This window comes from Phymastichus coffea, unplaced genomic scaffold, assembly GCF_024137745.1.
Source record: "Phymastichus coffea isolate CEN01 unplaced genomic scaffold, Cenicafe_Pcof_1.1 PCOF00063, whole genome shotgun sequence".
NCBI classification, from domain to species: domain Eukaryota; kingdom Metazoa; phylum Arthropoda; class Insecta; order Hymenoptera; family Eulophidae; genus Phymastichus; species Phymastichus coffea.
The window spans coordinates 748,317-770,019 of record NW_026706874.1 but is presented as its reverse complement, the minus strand read 5'-3'; the positions used below and the strand labels follow the sequence as shown (position 1 = coordinate 770,019).

Here is a 21,703-nt window from a genome sequence, read left to right as displayed (position 1 = left end):
TCCATTTCGCGCTGGTATGTCACATCGAATGTTGTCGCATTAGCGACAAAGTAGATATACCACACCCTTTTATCTAGACGACGACGAGTGTCTCGAGCATGAAATATCGCGCCTTGGAGAGTCATGACTTTGTGAATTTCTTTTTCTCTCTACGTGTTATACAAACGATTTTTTTTTCGAGGAGAGAAAAACGAGAACAAGTGAGTATGACTGATCGAAATATGTTCAATTTCGCTTTTAATGGAACACACACATACACTCACATGTTATGATTTGTGGTATCCTGCGGAGATTTTTCTCGCTTTCTTTTCTGCAAAGGGAAAAGTGATTGGAGTTTGATATCGCGGAGGTTTTTGTATTTGAATCAGGAATGACTTTGACTTTGAATTATTCTCTATCGACCAAATCAGAGACTTGTGATTGGTCCGTACTCATTCCAAAAGTTAAAGTAGAACAAGGCCAATTGCAAAAAAAAAAACAAAAAAAGTAGAAGCAATGGACGATAATATCTGAGGCAGACTGACCGTGTGTGGAGACCAGTTGTGTGGCCAAGTGCGATTCTCATGCTGCTGATGTTGTAGAAAGACAACGCGCCTTTCAGCAGTGCCAGTTGCGGAGGTGGTAAGTAATGCCGTCCGAGCTCGCGTCCCACTCGACGGCGACGCCTCCATGCTTATCTGCGAAATTTACACTTGCTGGGTTATTATCGTCCATCTCGCTTATCACCGCCTAGAAAGATTGATTATGTGGCGCCCTCGCTCGCGGATTATCATTTGCCTGGAGACTCCCGACTGTTCGCTGCGATGATACTTGTTTGTACTTGGCTTATGAGAATTTGATTTATGTGTGTGATCGTGTGTGCGCGCTTACGACAAAGCATAATTACGTCTAAATTACTTTTTCTCTCATTTCGTTGCAAAAATATACGAAAATAACAATGAGTTGACAAAATAATAGCCCAGTAATTTAATTAGGTCTTTCTTCTTTTGAAATATGCATGATACTGAAGCTTGCACAGCTGTATTCTGTGTAACGTTATAACGGCAGAGATAACTCGTAAAACAATATTCTTGTTGAAGCTGTAAATTGATGGCAAACTTCTTGTCAATGAGAATTGCATTAAAGTACGACACCGTGGAAGACAAATATTGAGGTTACTTAGATACATCTCTTACATTTCAAATTGTCTTCTACAGTCGACTTTCAAGGTATAGTACATAGCTTGATGAAATCGCAGTGAAGCTAATATTTGGTATGATACTAACAACTGACAAACTTAGTTTTGTAAAATTCATAAATCATAATGATGACAAGAAGATAAGGACAGAACAATTAATGTTGCTATCATTTAAAAGAGATTATTTTTTAATCTTGCTCGAGAAGGTTAAGGCATTCAGATATGACATTCTGAAGGTTGGCACTGTATAATTTTAATGAATAATTTGAAATTTCGTACTACTCATACGTACTCTGATAATCTTATTAACGATTTACATGTCTTCTTCGTAAGTATCCCAAATATATCACCGAACGATACTTTAATGAACCACTAAAAAACAAAGAATACTATTCAATAACAAGTCAATTCAAACGTATTCATTTCATCATAATAATAGGAGTAGCTTCATTTCGTTGTAAATTGTAAGTAAAAAAAGCAGCATCCGGTAATAACCTAAAAACAACATCGCACGTCTGAATCACGAAACACACAGGTAGCAACAGTAGGATTTCCTTTTCAGCGTGGCGATTAACAATTGAAAATACAGCCGCCTAATCGCGCACTTTAGTGTGGCAAGCTAGCAAGCGCGAGCGTCCACTTAAAATACCTCGTCTGCTGCTGCAAAAGGAAAAGCAATTAACGTGGTTTACAAGCCACATTTTTCCTCGAGAGCATCAGCCCGGCGTGAATTCAAAGCTTGCGCTTACATTTTTTTTCGCCATGCTCGCGGAGCGTTTAAGTCTTGCAAGCTTGTGCCAGAGCGAGGTTTTATTTTTTTGATGTGTGAGAGGTAAATGCTTGTGTTATGTACGTGTGGAAATATAATTTTCGTTAATACGCAGCTTTTTATAGTGATTATGACTTTGCTATTCGTGTATGACTAAGCTGTAACTAAATGGAAAACCTATTTTACTTTCACATAGAAATACTTCGAGTTAAACGAGCGCGAAAAATTATCTCAGTTGTTGTAATGCTTTTACATAGAATAATTACGTGAGTACGAGCGATTAATAAAAATTAAACATACTACTTGTTGTCATTTCTTTTGTTTTTACTGAAGATAGAAAAATATTATTTGCTCAATTACTAGTTGTGCCCATCAGATACAATTGGAATATTAATTTATATGAATGTATCTCAAAAAAAAACATTTTTAATGTTACGTGTAAATTTCATATCGGTTATTTTTATCAAAGCTGAATTAAAATTTTTTTTTGTAATCACATATTTTTTAATGAAAATTTTTATTGGCTCTGTCTTTGTTATTACATTTTAGTATCTGCGTTGGTTAAATAGTGTATTGTATGTGCAAGAGTGATTACATCGAGGATTTAATTACATTGCATGAACAATTTTCAATGAGGATTATTACTTCCTCTGTTAGCACAAGTCATACATCTGACATTAATATATGATATGAATATGTTTGATCAAAAGGAATTCACGTTTTAAAAATATACTAAAGTTTTTTACAGAATGCAGGTAATGGACATTTTTGTTATTATTCTGAGGTAGCTGTATTCAATAAAGTTTCCAGCTTTAATTTATGGATTATAACATCTAAAAACAATTTCTAATTCATCGAAAAAAGTTATTTTTGACAATTTTTTAAAAGCAAAAAAGTTGTTTCAATAGCTTATTTTAACAAGAATATTGTTAGAGTACTTTATAAATTCTCCATTAATTGAATTATTTTATTTATGCGAAGGATCATTGTATTGACTAAATAAACCTAGGGTATTTATGCAACTCACTAACAACTAACAAACAATTTTTTAAAAGAAACACTTGTTTCCTATAGTTTAGACTAGACAACAAAATGAAGGTGCGTTGAGTTTATTTTGCTGTAAATTTTTACTATTTCAAAAATAAGTTCAAGTATACATTAAAAAGTTCGCTTACTGTCAAAGACTATTGCAAGAAAATGTGTTCCTTACTGCACAATTCACCATTTAAAAGCACATAGAACTGAAGAATTTTCAGCAAACCATGTCAAATTTCTCTCGGTATAGTTAAAAAAATTCTTTTTATCTGTGTGGACTGGCGTGTATAAACAATTCAAGCTACGTACTATGATTTTGTTACATAATATCAGAAATAGTTGAATGAGAAAAATTTTGACATACTTTCACAAGAAAAATAGGTTTAACATTCTACTATGGGAATTTCATCCAACTATTTTATCAGAAATTCTGTATCCACTTCCGCGATACTTCGATTGTATACTTTACAACAAGGTCAAATTCATAGGTATATGAACTAGACATATGACACCATGAGATTTTATAGGTTGATTAAACTCGATTTATGAGAGTGACATAGTTTATTTTTCATACACGAATTCATAAAAGTATATCCGATAATTAAAATCTGCATTCAGAAAAATATGAATTTGAATTCCTAAATGTGGTGTATGGTGATGAAATCTCATCAGCAAATAAATAAGTAAACAATCGAAAAATCTTACCATTTCTTAAATAGCGAGTTGCCGGTAACGAGCATCCGGCAAAGTTATCTTCTTTTCTCTTCCTCTATATATCAACAGTTTTCTAGCGTCTGCAACTCCTGTGTAAACATCTACGAAGAAAGGAAGAAACTCTATGTATGTAGTAATGTTTATTGAAAAAGAACGAAAGTGTAGTAGCTACGCGTTTGCGAGATAAACGATAATGACAGCACAATACAGCAAGAAAAATCCAAATGGCAAACATTGCCAGGGAGATAGTTTTCGTTATTTATACGTCTCTGCTCAACGCTATCTAATCTTTTAAACGCGATTTATCGTATTTAACAATAACTACGTAGTACATGTTCGATAAAAAAAGACTTAATTTATTGTATTATAATGTTCTAAATCAAAAGTTTACTTCGTTGTTTCTTTTTCTAATTTTAATTAGCAAACATTTAACAACTCCATGTATGTTTTCGATAAAAAAGACTTGATTTTTAGTACTTCTGACACCGTGAATAGAACGTTTATGCCAATGCTTTGTTTTGATTGGCAAACACGTAGCTAGCCGCAATAAAAATGTAAAATGACTAAAATAAAAATTTACCATCGAGCTCATCACTTGTTGGATAAACGATAACGAAAAATAAAAAAACAAACAAATGAAAACCATAAAGTTTCCAACGCGCACGAGTGACGATCGAGCGTTGAAAAAGGTAAGAGCACGCGATACGTCGCTCGCGGCTTCGCGCACAGCACTGAACCGGAGGAAGCCCAAAAACTCCGCTGCATCTCTTGGTGCGTCCGCGCGCGCTTAGTGCTAGCTCACGTGCTGACTAGTTGGCGCATGCGCCGTGTTATCGTTTTTCGCAGGTGGTCAATGAGGAGACTCATTTTAAGGAATTTTCAAAAGCTAGCTCATTGTAGGTCAATCAATCGGTACATTAGATATTAGGTTAAGACATTTCTTTTCTATGTCAATAAGCGAATACATTTAAAAAATATATATTGAAAAATGCAATGGATATAGCGAGCACCTAGCCAGATTATATAAATTTTTAATGAAGAATTTAGCTCGACTTATACTATTCGACCGCTCATTGACATTAAAAATGGACTTCAGCAAAAAGAAAATTGATGAACGTTTTTATGTAGTGTCATAGATATACTTTTTACCCCTAGAGGTAAATTCATTGGCTCACTTTTTGCGTGTTCGTAAATAAATAACTGTGTAGAAAAAGATAATAAGATAAGAGAAAAATCAATTTTTATCGTTGTATTGAAAATATTTAGCAGATACTCGATATCAAATAAAAATGATCTCGACGGTACGCTATTCGATGTCATTAAGCAGCAAAAGCAATATATGATGTTTGAATTTAATAAATTACTCATACATAAAAATAAAATCACACATGTGTATTTCACGTCATGCGATAGTTAATAACACATCCCCAATCAGATATCGAAACGTGTATCTTTTATCTGCTCTCAGATTGTAGCCTCGGGGAGACGTGTGTGGGATTAGACACAATGTTCACAAAATTAATGATCCGTGCAGCTTATAGTATTATTTAATTAAAATCGATGCATAGCCCGCAGCTTTATCATCATCTTTCCACACAAAATGTAATAAAACACACACTCTCCGCTCAGACGTATTATCAAATGTCGCATACACATGCGTTAATCCAAACTAACGAGCAAAAAAAGGGAAATCCCTAAAAAGCCAAAAGTCCTCAAAGAGAGAAGGTGAAATTCCATCGGTTGGAACGCATTTCGTAATTTCCGGTAGCATTCAGTGAGAGCGAGAGAGAGAGAGCAATCTCTAAGCTCGACCTGATTTCCCGTCGTCGTCGTCGTCGTCGTCGCGACTGCATAATTAAGGAACGCGCTGCTGCTTGTGATTTGGAGATGCTCATTAGGCGGTCATCCGTCCTCCTACTCCTAGCTAAGCTTCAACGAAGAACGTATCGACTTGATGTTGGAAAAACGGACTTTTAATCAAGTCCGTTTTTTCTTCGCTAAGCTCTCTGATATGTGTAGTATGTAGAGGTTAGGTCTTTTTATTTAGGAATATTCGTGCACACCGTATACGTTTCATATTCTTATTAATTTACCTGATTATATTTCATTTTTTCTGTCTAGGACTAAGATGCGGTTGGCTACGAAATGTTTTTCACGTGTTATCTCTTTTGATCTTGTATCAATGTTCCATCCAAACAATATTCTTATGATGCAAAATTCAAATGAAATATATGAAAATAATTTACGTTATTGTTCCTCTTTAATACGTTCAATTTCATACACGTTATAGCTGTAACGCAATTAGAAGGAAGCAACGGAACTATTTATAGAACCTCAGAATACTTGACGGTGTTTATGCGCTCAATTGCTGCTTAATATTGATTTTGTTTTGAAGCAAAGGCCATTGTTCGCTTCCGCTTCCAGTAGTACAAGTCAATCTTACGTCAGACAAAGATTACAACAATAAAGTCTCGCACGCGCGTTCTTTCCATGTGAAAATACACTTTAAAAATATACACATGTCCTCTCGGAGAATATCGTATTACTTGGAAAAAAAGAAGCGAGCGTGGCTGGATGAAGACGGGGAGAGCGCGGAGTTCAAATATGAGTTTAATGCGCAGCCGAGTAATGTTCTCGTATAAATCGCCCAAGCCGGGAAGAGAAAGAGAAAGTCTGAGTAATGGCACGATTACCCTGCTAATCGCTCAAGTCGTTTCATATCTACTTCGGATTTCAAATCTCATATTAATTATACATCTGAATGAAACAAGAACACCTCAGCTTTTGCTAAATCAACGCACGTAACGAAGCGAGTGAGAAAAAGCTGATGGGAAAGGAAAAGAAAAGCAACAACGAGGTTTATCCTGAAACGAGGTCAACGATGGCACTTTCTCTCGCACGGAGCCATGTTTTCGATTTTCCTCGCTTGTCCTTAAAAAAAAAGAAAAAAAAAACGATATGCCTCTTCTTTTCGAGTGTTAACGAAGTTTCAGTACCAAGAAAAAAAATCTCTCGACGCTTAGACGTCGCGCGTATATATACGCGTACGCGAGGGAAGTAATAACCGCGCGAAAAAAGTCGCGTGGTGAAAACTCCAATTTTGCTTTTTCCTTCGTGTTCAAGAGGCCTTTTACAACGAGCCACATTATTACGCACGCACTGATGCTTCTGTGCGGATATTTAACGCTTTTAATATACGTTAACGCGGCTTCTTTTAAATACTGAATCTAATGTTGCCAGGGCGAATATTTTTTTTTCATTTGGAACGAATAGCGAGATTGTTATTGCGCTTAGAAGTACTCTATTTCCATTCTGTTTGATAATACTTTTTTCTTCCGGTAAATGGGAAAGGAAACGAACGATATTGTTCTCTTTCAGAATGGTTGCGACATTCAACGAAATGATGACGATGGTCAACTCGATTATCTTAGCTAGGAAATACATTGTGACGTTAAATTTTGCCATGCAACTTAATTAAGTTTTTGTTGAAACACGAAAATATAGTTTTTTTCTCTAAATTGATAATTAAATACGCTAATAAAAGTTCTAATTAATAAATATAAGTAAGTATTTTTTATTACACGAGATTTTCTTTTTCAAGTGAAAATATTTCTTAAATTTAAAAACATCTGTTCTACTTTAGGAATAAATGTCTTTATTGAATATGAAGAAACTTCCATTAATATTCTATATAAATTCAAATAACAATAAAAATGAGCTAAAGCATTATTAAAAATATAAAATGTTCTTATTACTTTATTTGTAATTGCTATTGTTTTTTTATACCATTATTATTAGGATTCCTGTATTAGTCTAAAAATGTATTTCTTTTCTCAAAAACACTTTCAGTCTATTCAGTTACAGAGAAGCACATTATGTTACGTTGCATCCGATTTAAAAAAAGATCTGTTTATTTTAAGAAATATTTGCGTTGCGCGCGATATGCCAACAACATAACCATCAAACCTATGCAATTTGCACAATAATCCAAATGAAATCCACAATCCTACCAGACATTATATTTACAGCAACAAAGACAACGCAACAAAAGCGCGCAGTTTTGATAATTCAAGCAAGGTACAATCAAAATCCGATTGTTTCCCTCTATACACGCGCGAAGCTTCAAGCCACAGTATAATCGGCTCTTTTCTCCATGGCTGACCTAAATCGTTTCGGCTCTGATTCGCATATAACCTTATAGCGCGATATAATCTAGAAAAAGACGCGCGCTCGTGCGCAATTGTTTTCGACAATGAAAAGGAAATAAATACCTATTGTTATATACAAACTGTACGAAACGCACTAAGAAGAACAGATAGACCAACCGGAGAGAGAGGCAGTCACACATATCGCCCAACGTACACGCGCAAATTTAAAATCACCCCACGTTTTTCAGCACTTGCATGAGCGCCTTTATTTTTATCTTCACCGAGGCCATTTTTCTCTGTCTTCTTAACGACTCGTTTTGATACCGGGCGAGTTTTCCTTTTTTTTCAGCGACTTAATGAGATGGTAATTAATGAGTTATCTGTGCTTTTCTAAGGTAATCACTCGCGCAAACAAAATTTTGCGAGGTTCGCTTATTCTTGCTTTTTTCCATAGAATGCAGTTGAGACTTCGTTGGCCGCAAAAGCATGTGATTTCTAATAACAAGTACCCCTTTTTTCAAATGTATCATTGAACAGCCAATAAATTGGTGTAGTGGAGAGGGAAAAGGACGGCAACGGATAAATCGATTGAAAATTTATTCTCCATAGCTTATATGCGGTCTAATCCCTCTCTCTCTCTCTCTCTCTCTTTGACGCGTGTTGCGGCCATTTTATTTATGCAGTCTGTCGCAGCCATTTCGCGTTTGCAAACCAGTTAATGGCTTTCAATTTCCGTTGGCCATCAATAATATTTAGCTTTCGTAGCTGCTGCTGCTGCTGCTGCGGCGGCGGCGTACCTTATGCTACTCACGCGATTCCCAAGGAAATTACTTGTCTTCTTGAAGCGGCAGCGTCTTCGTATATACGAGATCGCTCGCGCAGATTTTCGGAGGGAGATGGGTGGGGGGCAATGCCGCGCTATTTATTTGTTTATTTACGGACGCGTTTGTTCGTACCATCACGTCTTTCGCCTGCTCGTTACTCATGTTTTATCTAATTCGCGCAGCGCGCGCACGCTGCTCCCGCACAGTTGCCAGCAAAATTATCTCGTGATTGAGTGCTTTTGTCGTTAGTATGAACGCTGGCAAAGTTTTCAAATGGAATTTATAACGTCTGCTCTCTGAAGTGTCTTACGTGCGTGGTAACTTACGAGACTGTGATATTGCTTGAGCTTTATGAAATCACAAGTTACGTTTTAATTCTTTCACGAACACTACTTGACCGTCAGAAAACCATTTCTTAAAGTAAGAACAATTTTTTTCTTCGCGGAGGATGCAGCACGGATAAGAACGTTGCTAAAATTAGGAATCGTATTCTTAAAATGAGAAATGAATTCTTTGATTGGTATAGTAAATGTTTTAATAGACTACAGATCAGTGACAAAATTTGTGTTTTAATAAATTTATTTAAATTCAAAAAATCAGTTAATACTTTTACCTTATTTAAAATATGAAATATTTCAAGAATATGAAATGTTTCGCTTAAATTTTTCTAACCTAAGAACGTCGACAATTAAGCATGCAAACTCAAATAAGAAAACTCGTTTCGTAACGTTCAGAATTTTTTTCAATAGGCGATATTCAATGCAAACAAATATATGAGCAGACGAAACAACGTAACGAACCGCTTTGACCACAGCAATATATAGCTACATACTCGAGTAAGCAGTTTACACACATACACACATAGAAAGACGAGCACTTGGCAAGTTCATTCGAGTAAATAGATTCGGTTATTAATATCGGGGGCACGACTCTCTTGAGCGTATTCGATTAGGTTGAAAACTCAAATCCAATAGTTTGCGTCCGCGCAGCCATGTATTTCGGACTCTCTCTCTCTCTCGTGCCACGACCGCATCTATGAAATGGAATTACAAACCAATTCCACATCTCTCTCTCTCTCTCTCTCTCACTCTCTCACTGTCGAAGCGTTTTCCAAGTTCCGAGCGTATGTCTGCCTCTCCACAATTTTAATGACTACGCTATACTCGATTTAGCTTGACCGATTGCCATTTTTCCCAGGTGGATGGGAATGGTTTTTCACAAAAAAAGAATCTTGGAAAATCGTCGATTATAACTCATGTAATGTACTTTTTTGGCAAAACAAAAGTTCAATTTTTGTGAATTTTCGTCAAAGAAACCAAAGGAAATTAAGGTAAAAAAAGACAGATAGATAGAGAGAGAGAGAGAGAGAGAAAGAGTGAGAAAAAAAGAGAGAGAGAGATCGGGTTGATACATACACTACGTGAAGAAATGGTAACATTGTACAGAGAGATACTTTGGAGGTAGTAGTAGAGATTGCAATGTTTCTTTGCGGAACGGTGTATATACTTTGCTAGCGCCGTGATTAAAACAAGACAGCGACCCACGAGCCCGAGGGAGAAATTTTAGAACGTAATTTATTTCGTTTCTTCAAATAAACAATTAAACACAGAGGGTCCTAATTAATGGTCGAAGATAATGCTCTTGAGAAATGCGGTAATGTAGAAACGTGTGTACAGGTGTGTGTTCATCATTATTATTCAAGATAGCTAATTCATTAAAGCTATCTCATGAGCAACACGACGGCGATGGGCGGACAGACGATGGTGGATTGAATGAGATGACAGGCTATATAGTAGTTTGCACCATCATACATACATAACGCGAATAATAAAGGACTATACGCGTGTGTGCTGCATGTTCGTCCTCGATAACCCGTTGTGTGATCGGTTCATTATTGTCCGGAGAGAGGGAGAGAGAGAGAGTACTACGATTGCTATACCCTGTTTACGACGATACTCCCTTGACGTTAGTTAACTAGAATTGAGCTTCAATTGTGGCTCGAAGTTTTGTTTTTTTTCGTTGGTGCGCGGTTTGACCGATAACCGAGTTGCTCTCGTTACAGCTTGATGATGCTTTTGAGGAATGAGTATTCGTTACTATTTAACTCGAGAAAATATTGATTTGCATTGATTTACCAAGCTTTTGATTGCTATTTCAAATCTATTCTAATACGAGAAAGAAAATTAACAGTTGCTCTGGCAATAAGTTTTCTTCAAGAATTGGAGACAATCTTTGTTCTTTTAAATATATCGGACTTGATGAATGTTAAATATTTCGATTTTGTAATTCGTGATATTTCCAAAATTCTTTTATTACATAATTAAATCTACTTTCTAGAGCAATATTAAAATTTACAAATTACTATTATACATTGGATGAATTAAAAAAAACAATACTTGCTTATCTCTGTATGATATACAATAAAATATATTACAAAAGAATTTTTATTAATTATATAAAGGAAATCTAAGTCTAACTTAAAAACCAATTTTCAGACATATCATAACAAAAACTAAAAAAGCTTTAATAAGGGAAAATAAAGTTTCTTATCTAAGTTAACAGTCATTTTTCATTTTAATGGTATTTAATTGTTCCTTACATTATATCTCTTGAAATATAGCAGCTAAAATAATTTATAGTATTTAGACACGCACTGTAACACAATTTTCCAATCTTCCCGACGCTTCGATAGGATAGAGTTTGTGCAAGATGAAGTCCTTCGATCGAACAATTTAATATGTAACTTTATTCGTACAGGCACACATGTGAGCCAATAGAATAAAATCAGGGTGGCGATGAGAACCCACGATTTCTTTTCCATTACCAGCGCTCGGGGCTAAGCCAGTAATAACGTGGAGAGGATGGTGGCGGTAGCGGGTTGAAAATAAGCGCTAACCGCGCGTAAAACAAAAAAAAAAGGAACGCGAAATCCAGAGACAGGGTCCTCGGTAAAAAGAGTAGAGAGGGCGAGGGAATAGGGAGAAAAGGCGCCAAGCTCTAAGCCCGACTTACACGATATCTTCGCCGCGCACTCGCCTACCTTTTTTCTCTCTCGCGCACATACAAAGCACACTTTGTTCTGTTAACGGCTGTGTCCAATTGATAAGCTAGAACACACTCTTTGGAAAACGACCGAGCGTCTTTTATGTATGTATGTGTGTATGTATGTATATACACACACATACACATATATAAATATATATTACTATGTGTGTCTTCTATTTTTAGAGACTACACGCAGTGTGTCACTCAAGAAGAACGTTTTCATTGAGCGAATTTGTTGCGAAGGCGTTGCTATTATATTTTTTTTCTGATTCATGCAGCAATGTTGTCAGTTCGATGAATGGATTGTAAAAAGCTACGGTACTGTGCTGTAGCTGAAAGCTTTCTATCAATCAATCATAGGCATTACGTATCGTTACAGCATTACATCGTCGTACGCGAACCTTCACTTTATATGTTGCTATGTCACTTGCGAGCATTGTTCGCTTTCTTAATTTGCAAAAAATAATTAGATTTTCCACAAAACTAAACGTTGGATTTATGAAAAGAAGAGCTCTCATAATAAAAAAAATTCCTTTTTCGAAGATCAAAGGGATTCTCTCGGACGTAATTAAAAAAAAATTCCAAGCTTTACGTAGTAAGCACGCAGCACGTTCAACTCCTCCTTTAATTAAGTTCACAGGGTCTTTCCGTGCTTTTGTGGGAGTGCTTTAAACGCGCGTCAAAGTGACAAAGTGAAATGGACAATTTTCTTGTTCTCACCTAGAAAAACTCGAAATACTGCCGCATATCGATATGTCTATATAAAAAATAAAACTATGTATAATTCGGAACGTCATAAGCCAATTTCCCATTAATTTACTGCGCAGGAACTCCTCCCAATTCGCTCGTGCCAATCGCGAAATTTCCGGCACCGTCATCGTCGCCACCCGACTTAGTGTTTATTCCTTATCCCTCTCCCTTCTTATTCCAAGGCCTGAGATTGCCTTGAAATTGATAAGCATGAGGAATTCCTTATTTCCTGTGATCGGCTAATTCGGCTTATATATGGTGGTCGGGAAAAAATACAGCACAAGGTTCTTTATTCGCTCAATTGAGTTCTGCTCTTTTTTTCAACGAAGCCCGTTCGGTTATTAGAAGAACGTGAAGTATTTTGATAGAAAGAGTTGACTTATATAGTTAATTTTCTTTCATGAATTTCTAATAAAATGGCATTTTTGGTCATTACAAGAAGAAATTCTATTTATCGCTAGAATTATCTTTATAAAAGATATAACATTTTTTAAATTTCATTCGGTCATTAATATTTACACACTGATGAAATGATCGTAATACTTATCATTGTGTAATAAATTACGTAAATGAATATTTGATTTCCAATTATTATATTTTCTAGATAATGAAATAATTCTTAATATGGATAATAGCAATTGTAAAAGCATTGAATGGATATCAACATGGGCAAAAAGAAATCCTTTTAGATCAAATAAATTTCTACTAAAAGGATATTTAACCGTTTCAAACAATGTTAATGGTATAACTATGTCAAATGGAAGATCTATGGGATAAATAAGTTAAAAATATGATTAAAGAAAAGAGTTTGAACCACTGTCTAAGCGATAAATTCCATTATCTATTGATCGACATTAAAGAATATCATCGCAGCGAAATCACTCGATGACATCCGAAACATAAAACCTCCAAAATTATTATTGGCATCCACAAATCACAAGTATTTTTTACTTTCAGGCTCATAAGAAAATTTTTCTATATACGACATCAATGAGAAGCCAATTGGCACACCCTACTATTCGTAATCTCGCAATTTCTCCTCCTTTGCAGCCAAGCCAAACGTGGCTGATAATTAAGTCGGTCGAAGAAAACACACACATACAACGTGAAATTATTTGAGGCGATAACTTAATGGAAGGGAGACTTTTGTATGCGCATGTGGGCTTTTACCCCCCTCATTACTTGTGACTTCATTTTCTCCTGCGTAGGTATTTTCATGCCTGCCAGAAGGAGAGTGACAGGAGAATTAAAAAAAAGAGCTTTTCATTTTACCATTCAGTCTTCTGTTGATCGACGCGTTTAACTTTATTGTTCTCACTCAGCTTGCAAACAACGTACGTGTCGTGTGATATCGAACTCTCCCGAGCTTGGTACGCGCGAGAAACGACCGGGGAACAACCGCAAATACTCGATGATTTTCTTACTGCACAGCGCATTTTTATGCTCAGCCGACTCGCTCGAGAAATAAAGCGCGCGCATACGGTTTCATTGACGGAGAAAATGGGAGCGAAACTGAAAAAACAGCAACGGTAAAGTTTATATAAACGCCGCGTCGTAAAGGTATGTATCGCGAGTCAAAATCTTCCGGAACAAGCAGCAACGGACTTTGACTGAATAATTCAGTGGCGCCGGCGCTGTACGCGCAGAGAGCCGTAAACCGACGCGCGCCCTGTCGCCACCGCGCAAGCGACAATCAATTGCCGTATGTATGACTCGCTCGTGTATATTACCGAGAGAGCTGCAAGTTGCGGGAGCCGGAAATTGAAGGTCGCGAGCGAGCGCGAGCTTGTGCTTCAGGTTTATTTTGCTTTCGGCGTTTCGCATAAGCTCTGCTCTTTTATTTTCTTAACTTGGTTCCTTACTTCTTTTGGCAAACTGATACCCCGTCACGACTTTTTTTGCTGTTCATGCTTGAATAATTTTTTCAACCTTAACGGAATGTCAAAGTGAAATTCTTTTTGTCAGAAGCCTCGGAAAAGAAAACAAAAGTTACCAATCAATGTTCACCAAAAGTTCAGGTCTGACCGTACAACCACCTGGACTACTTGAATCCACGCTACCGCTGCTCAAGAATGAAACTTGCGCACAAAAAAAAAGAAAAAAAAAGAAGACGAAAGCAAAGGTCGCCCGTGCAAACATACTGGGGCAAGCAGTCGCTACGGAAAAATAGTGAAAACGATTAATCGAGAAAGCGAGAGAGAGAGAGAGAGAGAGAGAAAGAGAGACAGAAAGCAACAGGAATCGAAATGAAACGAACGAGAGACGGCTGATTGCGTCCGGCCGAGATGATTGCTTTTCGCCGGCGCGAGCGGAAAAGCGCATTCGCGTTCTTTCTATCTCCCTCCCCCCTCCATTTTTTCGCAAACTTGAATCGATCACCCCGTATGTTTGAGGCGAGAAAACAAAGCAGCTGATGGGACTACGAGCACGTCGTGGATTTGCTTTTTATAATAATTGTCGATTTGCTTGTGCGCGCGGTTCGCACCGGTGAGGAGATTTGACTAAGTCGACGATTGGATAACTTAAGCCACAAAGCTTCTAGAAGATTAATCCGGGGAGATACTTAGTTGTGGCATTACTGAAGACAATGGACCACGAGCTTTCGTCAAACTCGAGCTTGTTTGAGGTTAGCCACTTCCGTATGTGTTAAGCGTATCAAAAACACGATCATGCCCGCAACAAACTTTATCAGGTATGCATTTTGATTCGAAAGTTTTTCCGCCATCGCGAATCCGTGCATGAGTTTGATTATAGCAATTTCGCACAATCATATCCAACCTGAAAAAATAAGAAAAGTTTCGCGCTCAGATCAATGCAAAACGCTATGCAGACGCGGATGTGACATTAAATCCACATCAATCATAAAATTCCAAATAGCCATGGCTATTTCGTATATAGGAATGATAAATCTTCTATATTGTAGCCGTGAAATGAGTTTTCAGCGTGTCCTGACCGCATATCATATATTAATTATTCATGACATCGAGACAGAAAGGTTTCGTGTTTAGCATGACTATAGCTGGTGCATATACGAGACGTCTTGATTCGAGATGATCCTGCGCATTTTGTTTCGAGTCAGAGAGATGCCCGCATGAATATTAGGATGTGGGCTGTTGGCTCTGAGACGTATTTTAGCTTCGGACGCGCGTCTAGCATTTCGCAGACGGACAATTTTGAATTACACGTACGCAAGAACGTAGACAATGACCGTCAATTAATAAGCTCGATTTTCTGAGGCTCATCACTGCGCTTTCTCAGCTATCAAAAAAACTTATGTGACCTTTCCTCAAAATGAAGGCCTTTCGTTTCCCGCGCTAAATTCATTATCTAATGATAGTTTTCAATAAAAAAGCAATTCGGCCGAGTATGAAAGTAACGCAAAGAAAATGCTTATACACGTAGAAACACGTAAAAAAAAGAAAGAGCAATAACGGTGCAGATAAAAGATCGTAGGAGAGTGTATATATGAACTCCGCCAGCAGCTTTTAAAAGCACCTACACATCTCACGTTGAACAAAGCGAGGAATGCGGTGGCATCAATACTTTTTAATAAAAGCACCTCCACCATCAGCCCCGAAGGTGTGCACGGGGGAAAAGGCGTCAAATGACTCGTATACTGACGTCGCTCTCGTATATCCGTTTTCGAATCTTTGAAGAATACAGCAAAACAATATCCCCGTTAAAAAAACAAGCGGATCCTTGGGCTTCAACGTAAGCCTACCGATGCTTGCCAAAGGCTTCTCTGCTTTAGGCCGAGGCAAGACGCGACATCGAAATTTGCGGTTGCCGTGCGTGTCCGTAGCTCCGGCAATCGTATAACCTACGTGAAAGCCCCCATATTTCGCGCGGCGAGCGTTTTATCGGCTCGCGGAAGGCTCATTTCGCTTATATGAGCGCGCGCGTGACTTCTTTCTTCCCGTCACGCGGAAGTCACCCTCTACCACCAGCTGCAGCCTTCGCTTCACCAAAGGAAATCGACCAATTGTTTGTTCGAATCGCCAGCGATCGTGCGAAAGTAAAAAAAAAAGAAGGAAGCTCGTGCTGCAATTATCGCGACGACTGCTTTTCGAATAAACCGCTCGCGTGCCAAGAGCTGGTAAAAATCGAGTCACGTATCGGCGGTTTTTGATAAATAACGACGGCAATCTCGTCCAGCGCGACCAGCAAGAGAGAAGCACGAGAGGAGAAAACGCGTCAAAGAATTATTGGTAATTGCCTATACGGACGCTCGCGAGCAAGCAAGTGTCGGCTCATTGGCTCCAGATAGGTTCATACTTTATACACAATGCCGCATATAGCCGCGAAATTACGGATAGTACATCCAAAAAACGTCACGCTTCAGTTGATACGCTCGACTGTGCAGTCCATTATATATATAAATATATATATATATATATATATATATATATATATATATATATATATATATAGAAAGCGAGAGAGAGAAAGCAAAGATGAACGAATAACTGCCCTGACTTCGTTATTATATATATACACCGCACCGAGAGAGACAATTTTTTTTATTGATCGCCTTCCGAAAGTGTGTACCGAGTTTTTTTCTCGAATATATTTTCGAGTTTATTTGATTTTATATGTGGTTGGCTTGAGGTTCTAAAAGACTATCTTGTGTATTGATGTTTCTTGTGAAAATATTACACCCAGACAGTAAATAATAATTTTCAAATCGTTGAAAATTTGTTTGAAGAAAATTAATAAATCCTAGATACTTATATGAAAAGTGAAATTTCTTAATAATTGGTTTGGAATTTTTAAACTTTCGAAATTTTTAATTACTAAGTTTTTTACAATTGTCACATGTCCTGCGGTGATCAATATTAGTTTGCTTTTGTTGCAGAGTATTATAATTTTATTCCTGCAATTTTTTAATTATCATGCCTTTTTAGTTATTTTTAGGCCTAAGTGACTCAGAAAAATTATTTTCATGTCACGACAAAAATGTATAAGAAAAATGAGTACAATAAAACTTGAAAACATGGAATATTCGGTTTCAGTGGGATACTTACTTATGCACATGAAAAAAGCAGCTGATTGCTAAAGAGTGCACCCAAAACATTCGTAATTAATCTCTACCTCATTAACGTGAATCTCAATTGTTATTTTTCACACAATTAAAATTCCATTTCACTCTCTCGAACGCTCGCATATATAACTCCGTCAACGAGTAAAATCGCGCCTCAAATAACTTTGCTCAAACTAACTTCGCAGGCAGTCGTGCGCTCGCGTCCGAAATTTCCAGCAGCAATAAAAGGAGAGGGGGTCGAGAAAAACCCATCAAACGCGGCGGCGGCATTGCAAGTGAGAGCGATAAAAGTGGCAAGTAACAGCGAGAGAGAGAGAGAGAGAGGTAGTCGGGGAGGGGGGAGAAAAAGAGTTACAGCGGAATAAAAGCGCAGAAATGAAAGTGTAACGAAATTTGAGGAAAAAGGAGAGAGAAAAAAATAAGGGTTGGTTTTAAAAGCAGGAATTACCAGTAGTAGGAGGATAGAGGTACCGACTGAGAAAATAGCAGAAGGCTGAGAATGGCAGAGAACCAGAAGATGAAACTCGAGCCTGACATTTATTAGACGTTAAGTAGTAATATCCGGCGTTGCAATGGCGCACGAGCTCTCGCCGTCATACTAATTGCCGTAATTCCAAGCGTCCACTCTCAGATATTTCATTAAGTTTCCTGCTCTCTCTTTCGCCTTATGTTTTCTTTTTCGTTCCTTCGATGGAGAATTATCAAAACGGAAAATTCCAGGACTTTTAATTGACGCCAACTCTCCAGATATAATCCCTATAATTAATTGAAAGCCGAAAGCTGCCGGCGCTTCGAGTGGCTCGATGAATGAGACCGCGCGGGTGCCAACTCGATATTCCAACCACCCATGTATGCCGCACACTCCATCCTAGATTGTTTTACGTGCTTATACCTGTTGGTATTTGCTTCTCGCACTCTCTCGTCGCCTTTGAATAAACCTTTGGGGATATAATAACCGAGTGCTTTTCTCAACAAACTTGTGTTCTTTTTTAATTCAAATCGCGACAAAGGATTCCTCAACGATCAAAGCAATTTTTTATAAGTATCTTGGGCTGTAGCTTTCAAGACTCAATTGCGAATATTCGAAACATTGTTCGACTTATTTGATGACTTATTCAATTTCATACCAAATTCAAACGAAGTACTCTCATATGAATATTGAAACAGACATTCGAATTTTTGGTTTCCGAACTTCCGATAAAAGAAATTTGACATTTGAGCATGGATCAGTGAGTGACAGTAAACATTAGCATTGACTATCAGCTAATTTAAAAGTGGTTTGCTATGATAAAGTTTGAAGATGTAACGAATATTTTCAGTGTTTTCGTAATTCAAGCGCGAAACATTTAGATACAACATCAACAAGAAAAAACCATCTTAGCTCTGAAAAAAATCCCACCGAGCACTGTTTCGCTGCCCATTTCGAAACGGCTTCGAGTAGTGGAGAGAGTTTAAAGGCAAGGAATCGAATGAAAAGGGGGACGTAAAAGTTTGCCTAAGTGTTTTATAAAAGCTCGCTGTACGGGTGGAGCGCGCGCCTTTATTTTTCTTACTTTCTCAACAACGAGGCGGAGAAAAAGGCTTTCTTCCTTTCTGTCTTTTTGTAGGCGAATCGACGATCAATTACCAGAGAAGCTACGATATTAGACTGCGCATTGTCTTCGGTCAATCCGCCGGCTGCTAAAAGCTACTTCATCTTGGTTTTTTTTTCTTTCTGCACACGGCGACGTCATTATACTTTTCGATTCGAGATTGTGACTATGGAAAGAAAAGTACACATTTTATGAGTTTAAGAATGATTCAATGCCGTCGCGGATTTATTATCCGCATATATGATTTGCCAAGCTTGAACAGCCATTCTGGTGTTTACGAGAATACGGTCAAAGAAAGAAGACAGCCGTGGATTTTAAAAGAAAAACCCGAGTCGAAAGTTCCTTTGGGTATGATATAACAGTTTATTGAAGCAAATTCAAGTAACTAAATTTGAATTGAAAGATTTTCAACGGCTACACAAGTTTCATTATTTCGTTGTATGATCGAATGTTACTGCGTGCACGTCCTACTTTTCCAGTAGGCAGTGTCAACGAAATCAGTGCCGAGCGAATCTCGAAGCACCATGGATTACAATTAAACGACCTGACAAAGTCACTTTGTAAATTGAATTAAGCTAAAAGAAAAAGTATTGCTCGCTCCAATTCGTATATTTATAGTAGCATAACTAATTATCGACAAAAATCTCATTCAGGCTCAGCCTAATTGATTTGTTCGCCTACCAACATAGCATCAATATTATGTAATGTCAACTGAAGCTCAAAATAAGTTCATCGATATAAGGAATTGTATGAAAAGCATATCTGTACGTTCAAATGGTATTTTCAGCCAATTTTCACAGTGCACGCTCTCAATTTTTCAACTCACCATCATTAAGAAAAATACAGAAACGATACGTATTTTAGCTTATTCACTGCTCCACATTCTGACCCACGTAGAGCTCAAAAAATACACACATTTCAGTGACGGTGGTTGATTATTATTGTTCTAATTTTTAATTTTTATTGTTCATAGAATTCGCAAATCAAGCTTTTTGGTTCGATTGATTTTATCACTGCTGTGGACAAAAAAAGATGTCAGAACTATGCCAGCCGAGGGTTTCAAATATTTTTACAATTTTCATTTGTCATAGAATGACGAAATTGAAGTATGAAGTGCGTGTACGCAATATAAAATTTCGATCAAGATTTGAGGCCGCCGCGCACGAATGGAACAGGACGGGGGCGAGGAAGACAGACGCGTTATCAACTAGCAGCCAGTCGTAGCTGGAAATTGACTATCACTGGTACAGCCACAGCCAAGGTCACTAATCAATCAGCGCGAGTCGGCTTATTAGACGCGGAAGCGACGTGGCTCTCGAGGCTTGATTTTAATTGTGACGCGTGTGTCGATGATTCGTCACTCGTATTTCGTGCTGAAGGTCCCTTCTTAAATTTGGCACACGCGGCGAGCGCACGGACGCCAAGAGACGCGCGAGGGATCGACACTGTACACGAAGTTGCACTAGCGACGTCACAGCCCTCCGATATTTCATTGTCAGTCTCCATCTGCTTCGAACGTAACAGATTTAGTGATTATCGATTCCTTCACTCTGCCGCTCTTTTGACTGATATCGTCCGATCAATCGCAGAATCCTCCGTCACTCCATACGCCCGAAAAACAATGCGAGCAGCCGAGGTCGAGGACGAGTAATTAGAAACTCGCCTAATGCTAAACCGATTGGTAGTAGACGCGCGAGCGCGGTGAATCCGGTGAATCCGGATAACGAGATTTAACCCAGCCCGGCAGAGGCAGCAGCAGGCACTCTCCATTGTTCGGCTAAATTTCATTTGTGGCCGATCTTTTGTTCAGCGGCTCCTTCCCCGTTCTTTCCCGTTCTTTCGCGAGCGAATCCAAAACGACGCGCCTGTCGCCCACGACGATAATGAGCGAAACTAGTGCATTCGATAGGCAGGATTCCCCTCGGGCAGCGGCGGCGCGCAGCATTTCACAACGATAACTATCAATTAGTGGCAATAACATGTGTCACGCCTCCGATAATTAGCCCGATCGTTATATTGGCGCAGAGTGAGGCAGGAGCATGCCTCGCAAAACGAAACGCGCTAACGACCGAACTGCAATTATACCTGACGAATAAATTTCAAGTCGCGCGTTCAAGTATTTCCGGCATGCGGAGGCTTCATTTGGCTGCGCCATACGTATCAAGGATACTAACTCTCGCTGTCTTATATGGACTACTTCTTTATCGCCGCCGCGAGTGTGTGGGCTTTATGATTTGGACACCTATGTGGAAGAGCCGAGTTATATATTCAAATTGCAACGCGCGTAATGCAGTTTCCGAAAGTCCATTTCGCACTTATTCCGTTTGAATATCATGCGAACGCTCGACAGAGTTAAATTTATTCATTATGTTGGTTATCGACGAATGCCGAGTTTATGAGCTTTGAATTGCAAATCGGACGTTGAATTAAAAATTTGAAAAATCAGCGGCAATTTTAACGTAATGGAGAGTTAACTTCGCGAGACGAGCAAATAAATGTGCATATAGTTGTCAGATATCGTGTCGTGCTCGCCTTTTTAGTAAAACTGTCAAACGGCCAGCCGCTACTACTATACGCTTCCGCGTGTGTGAATCACTCCTTCGAATAA

General features: G+C 38.1%; 1 protein-coding gene across 2 annotated transcripts in view; it reads right to left on the bottom strand.

Annotated features, from left to right (window-relative positions):
- Window positions 1–4,412, bottom strand: part of LOC131667103 (delta-sarcoglycan) — a 100,198-nt gene extending 95,786 nt beyond the window's left edge. For both annotated transcript variants that reach the window (XM_058940306.1, XM_058940307.1), the window contains exons 1-3: window positions 4,276–4,412; window positions 3,687–3,796; window positions 525–677 (exon numbers count right to left, since the gene is read on the bottom strand). In XM_058940306.1, the coding sequence (XP_058796289.1) occupies window positions 525–677; window positions 3,687–3,689 (156 nt within the window). In that variant the 5' untranslated portion in view covers window positions 3,690–3,796; window positions 4,276–4,412. The remainder of the gene's footprint in view (window positions 1–524; window positions 678–3,686; window positions 3,797–4,275) is intronic.
- Window positions 4,413–21,703: the final 17,291 nt, after the last annotated feature.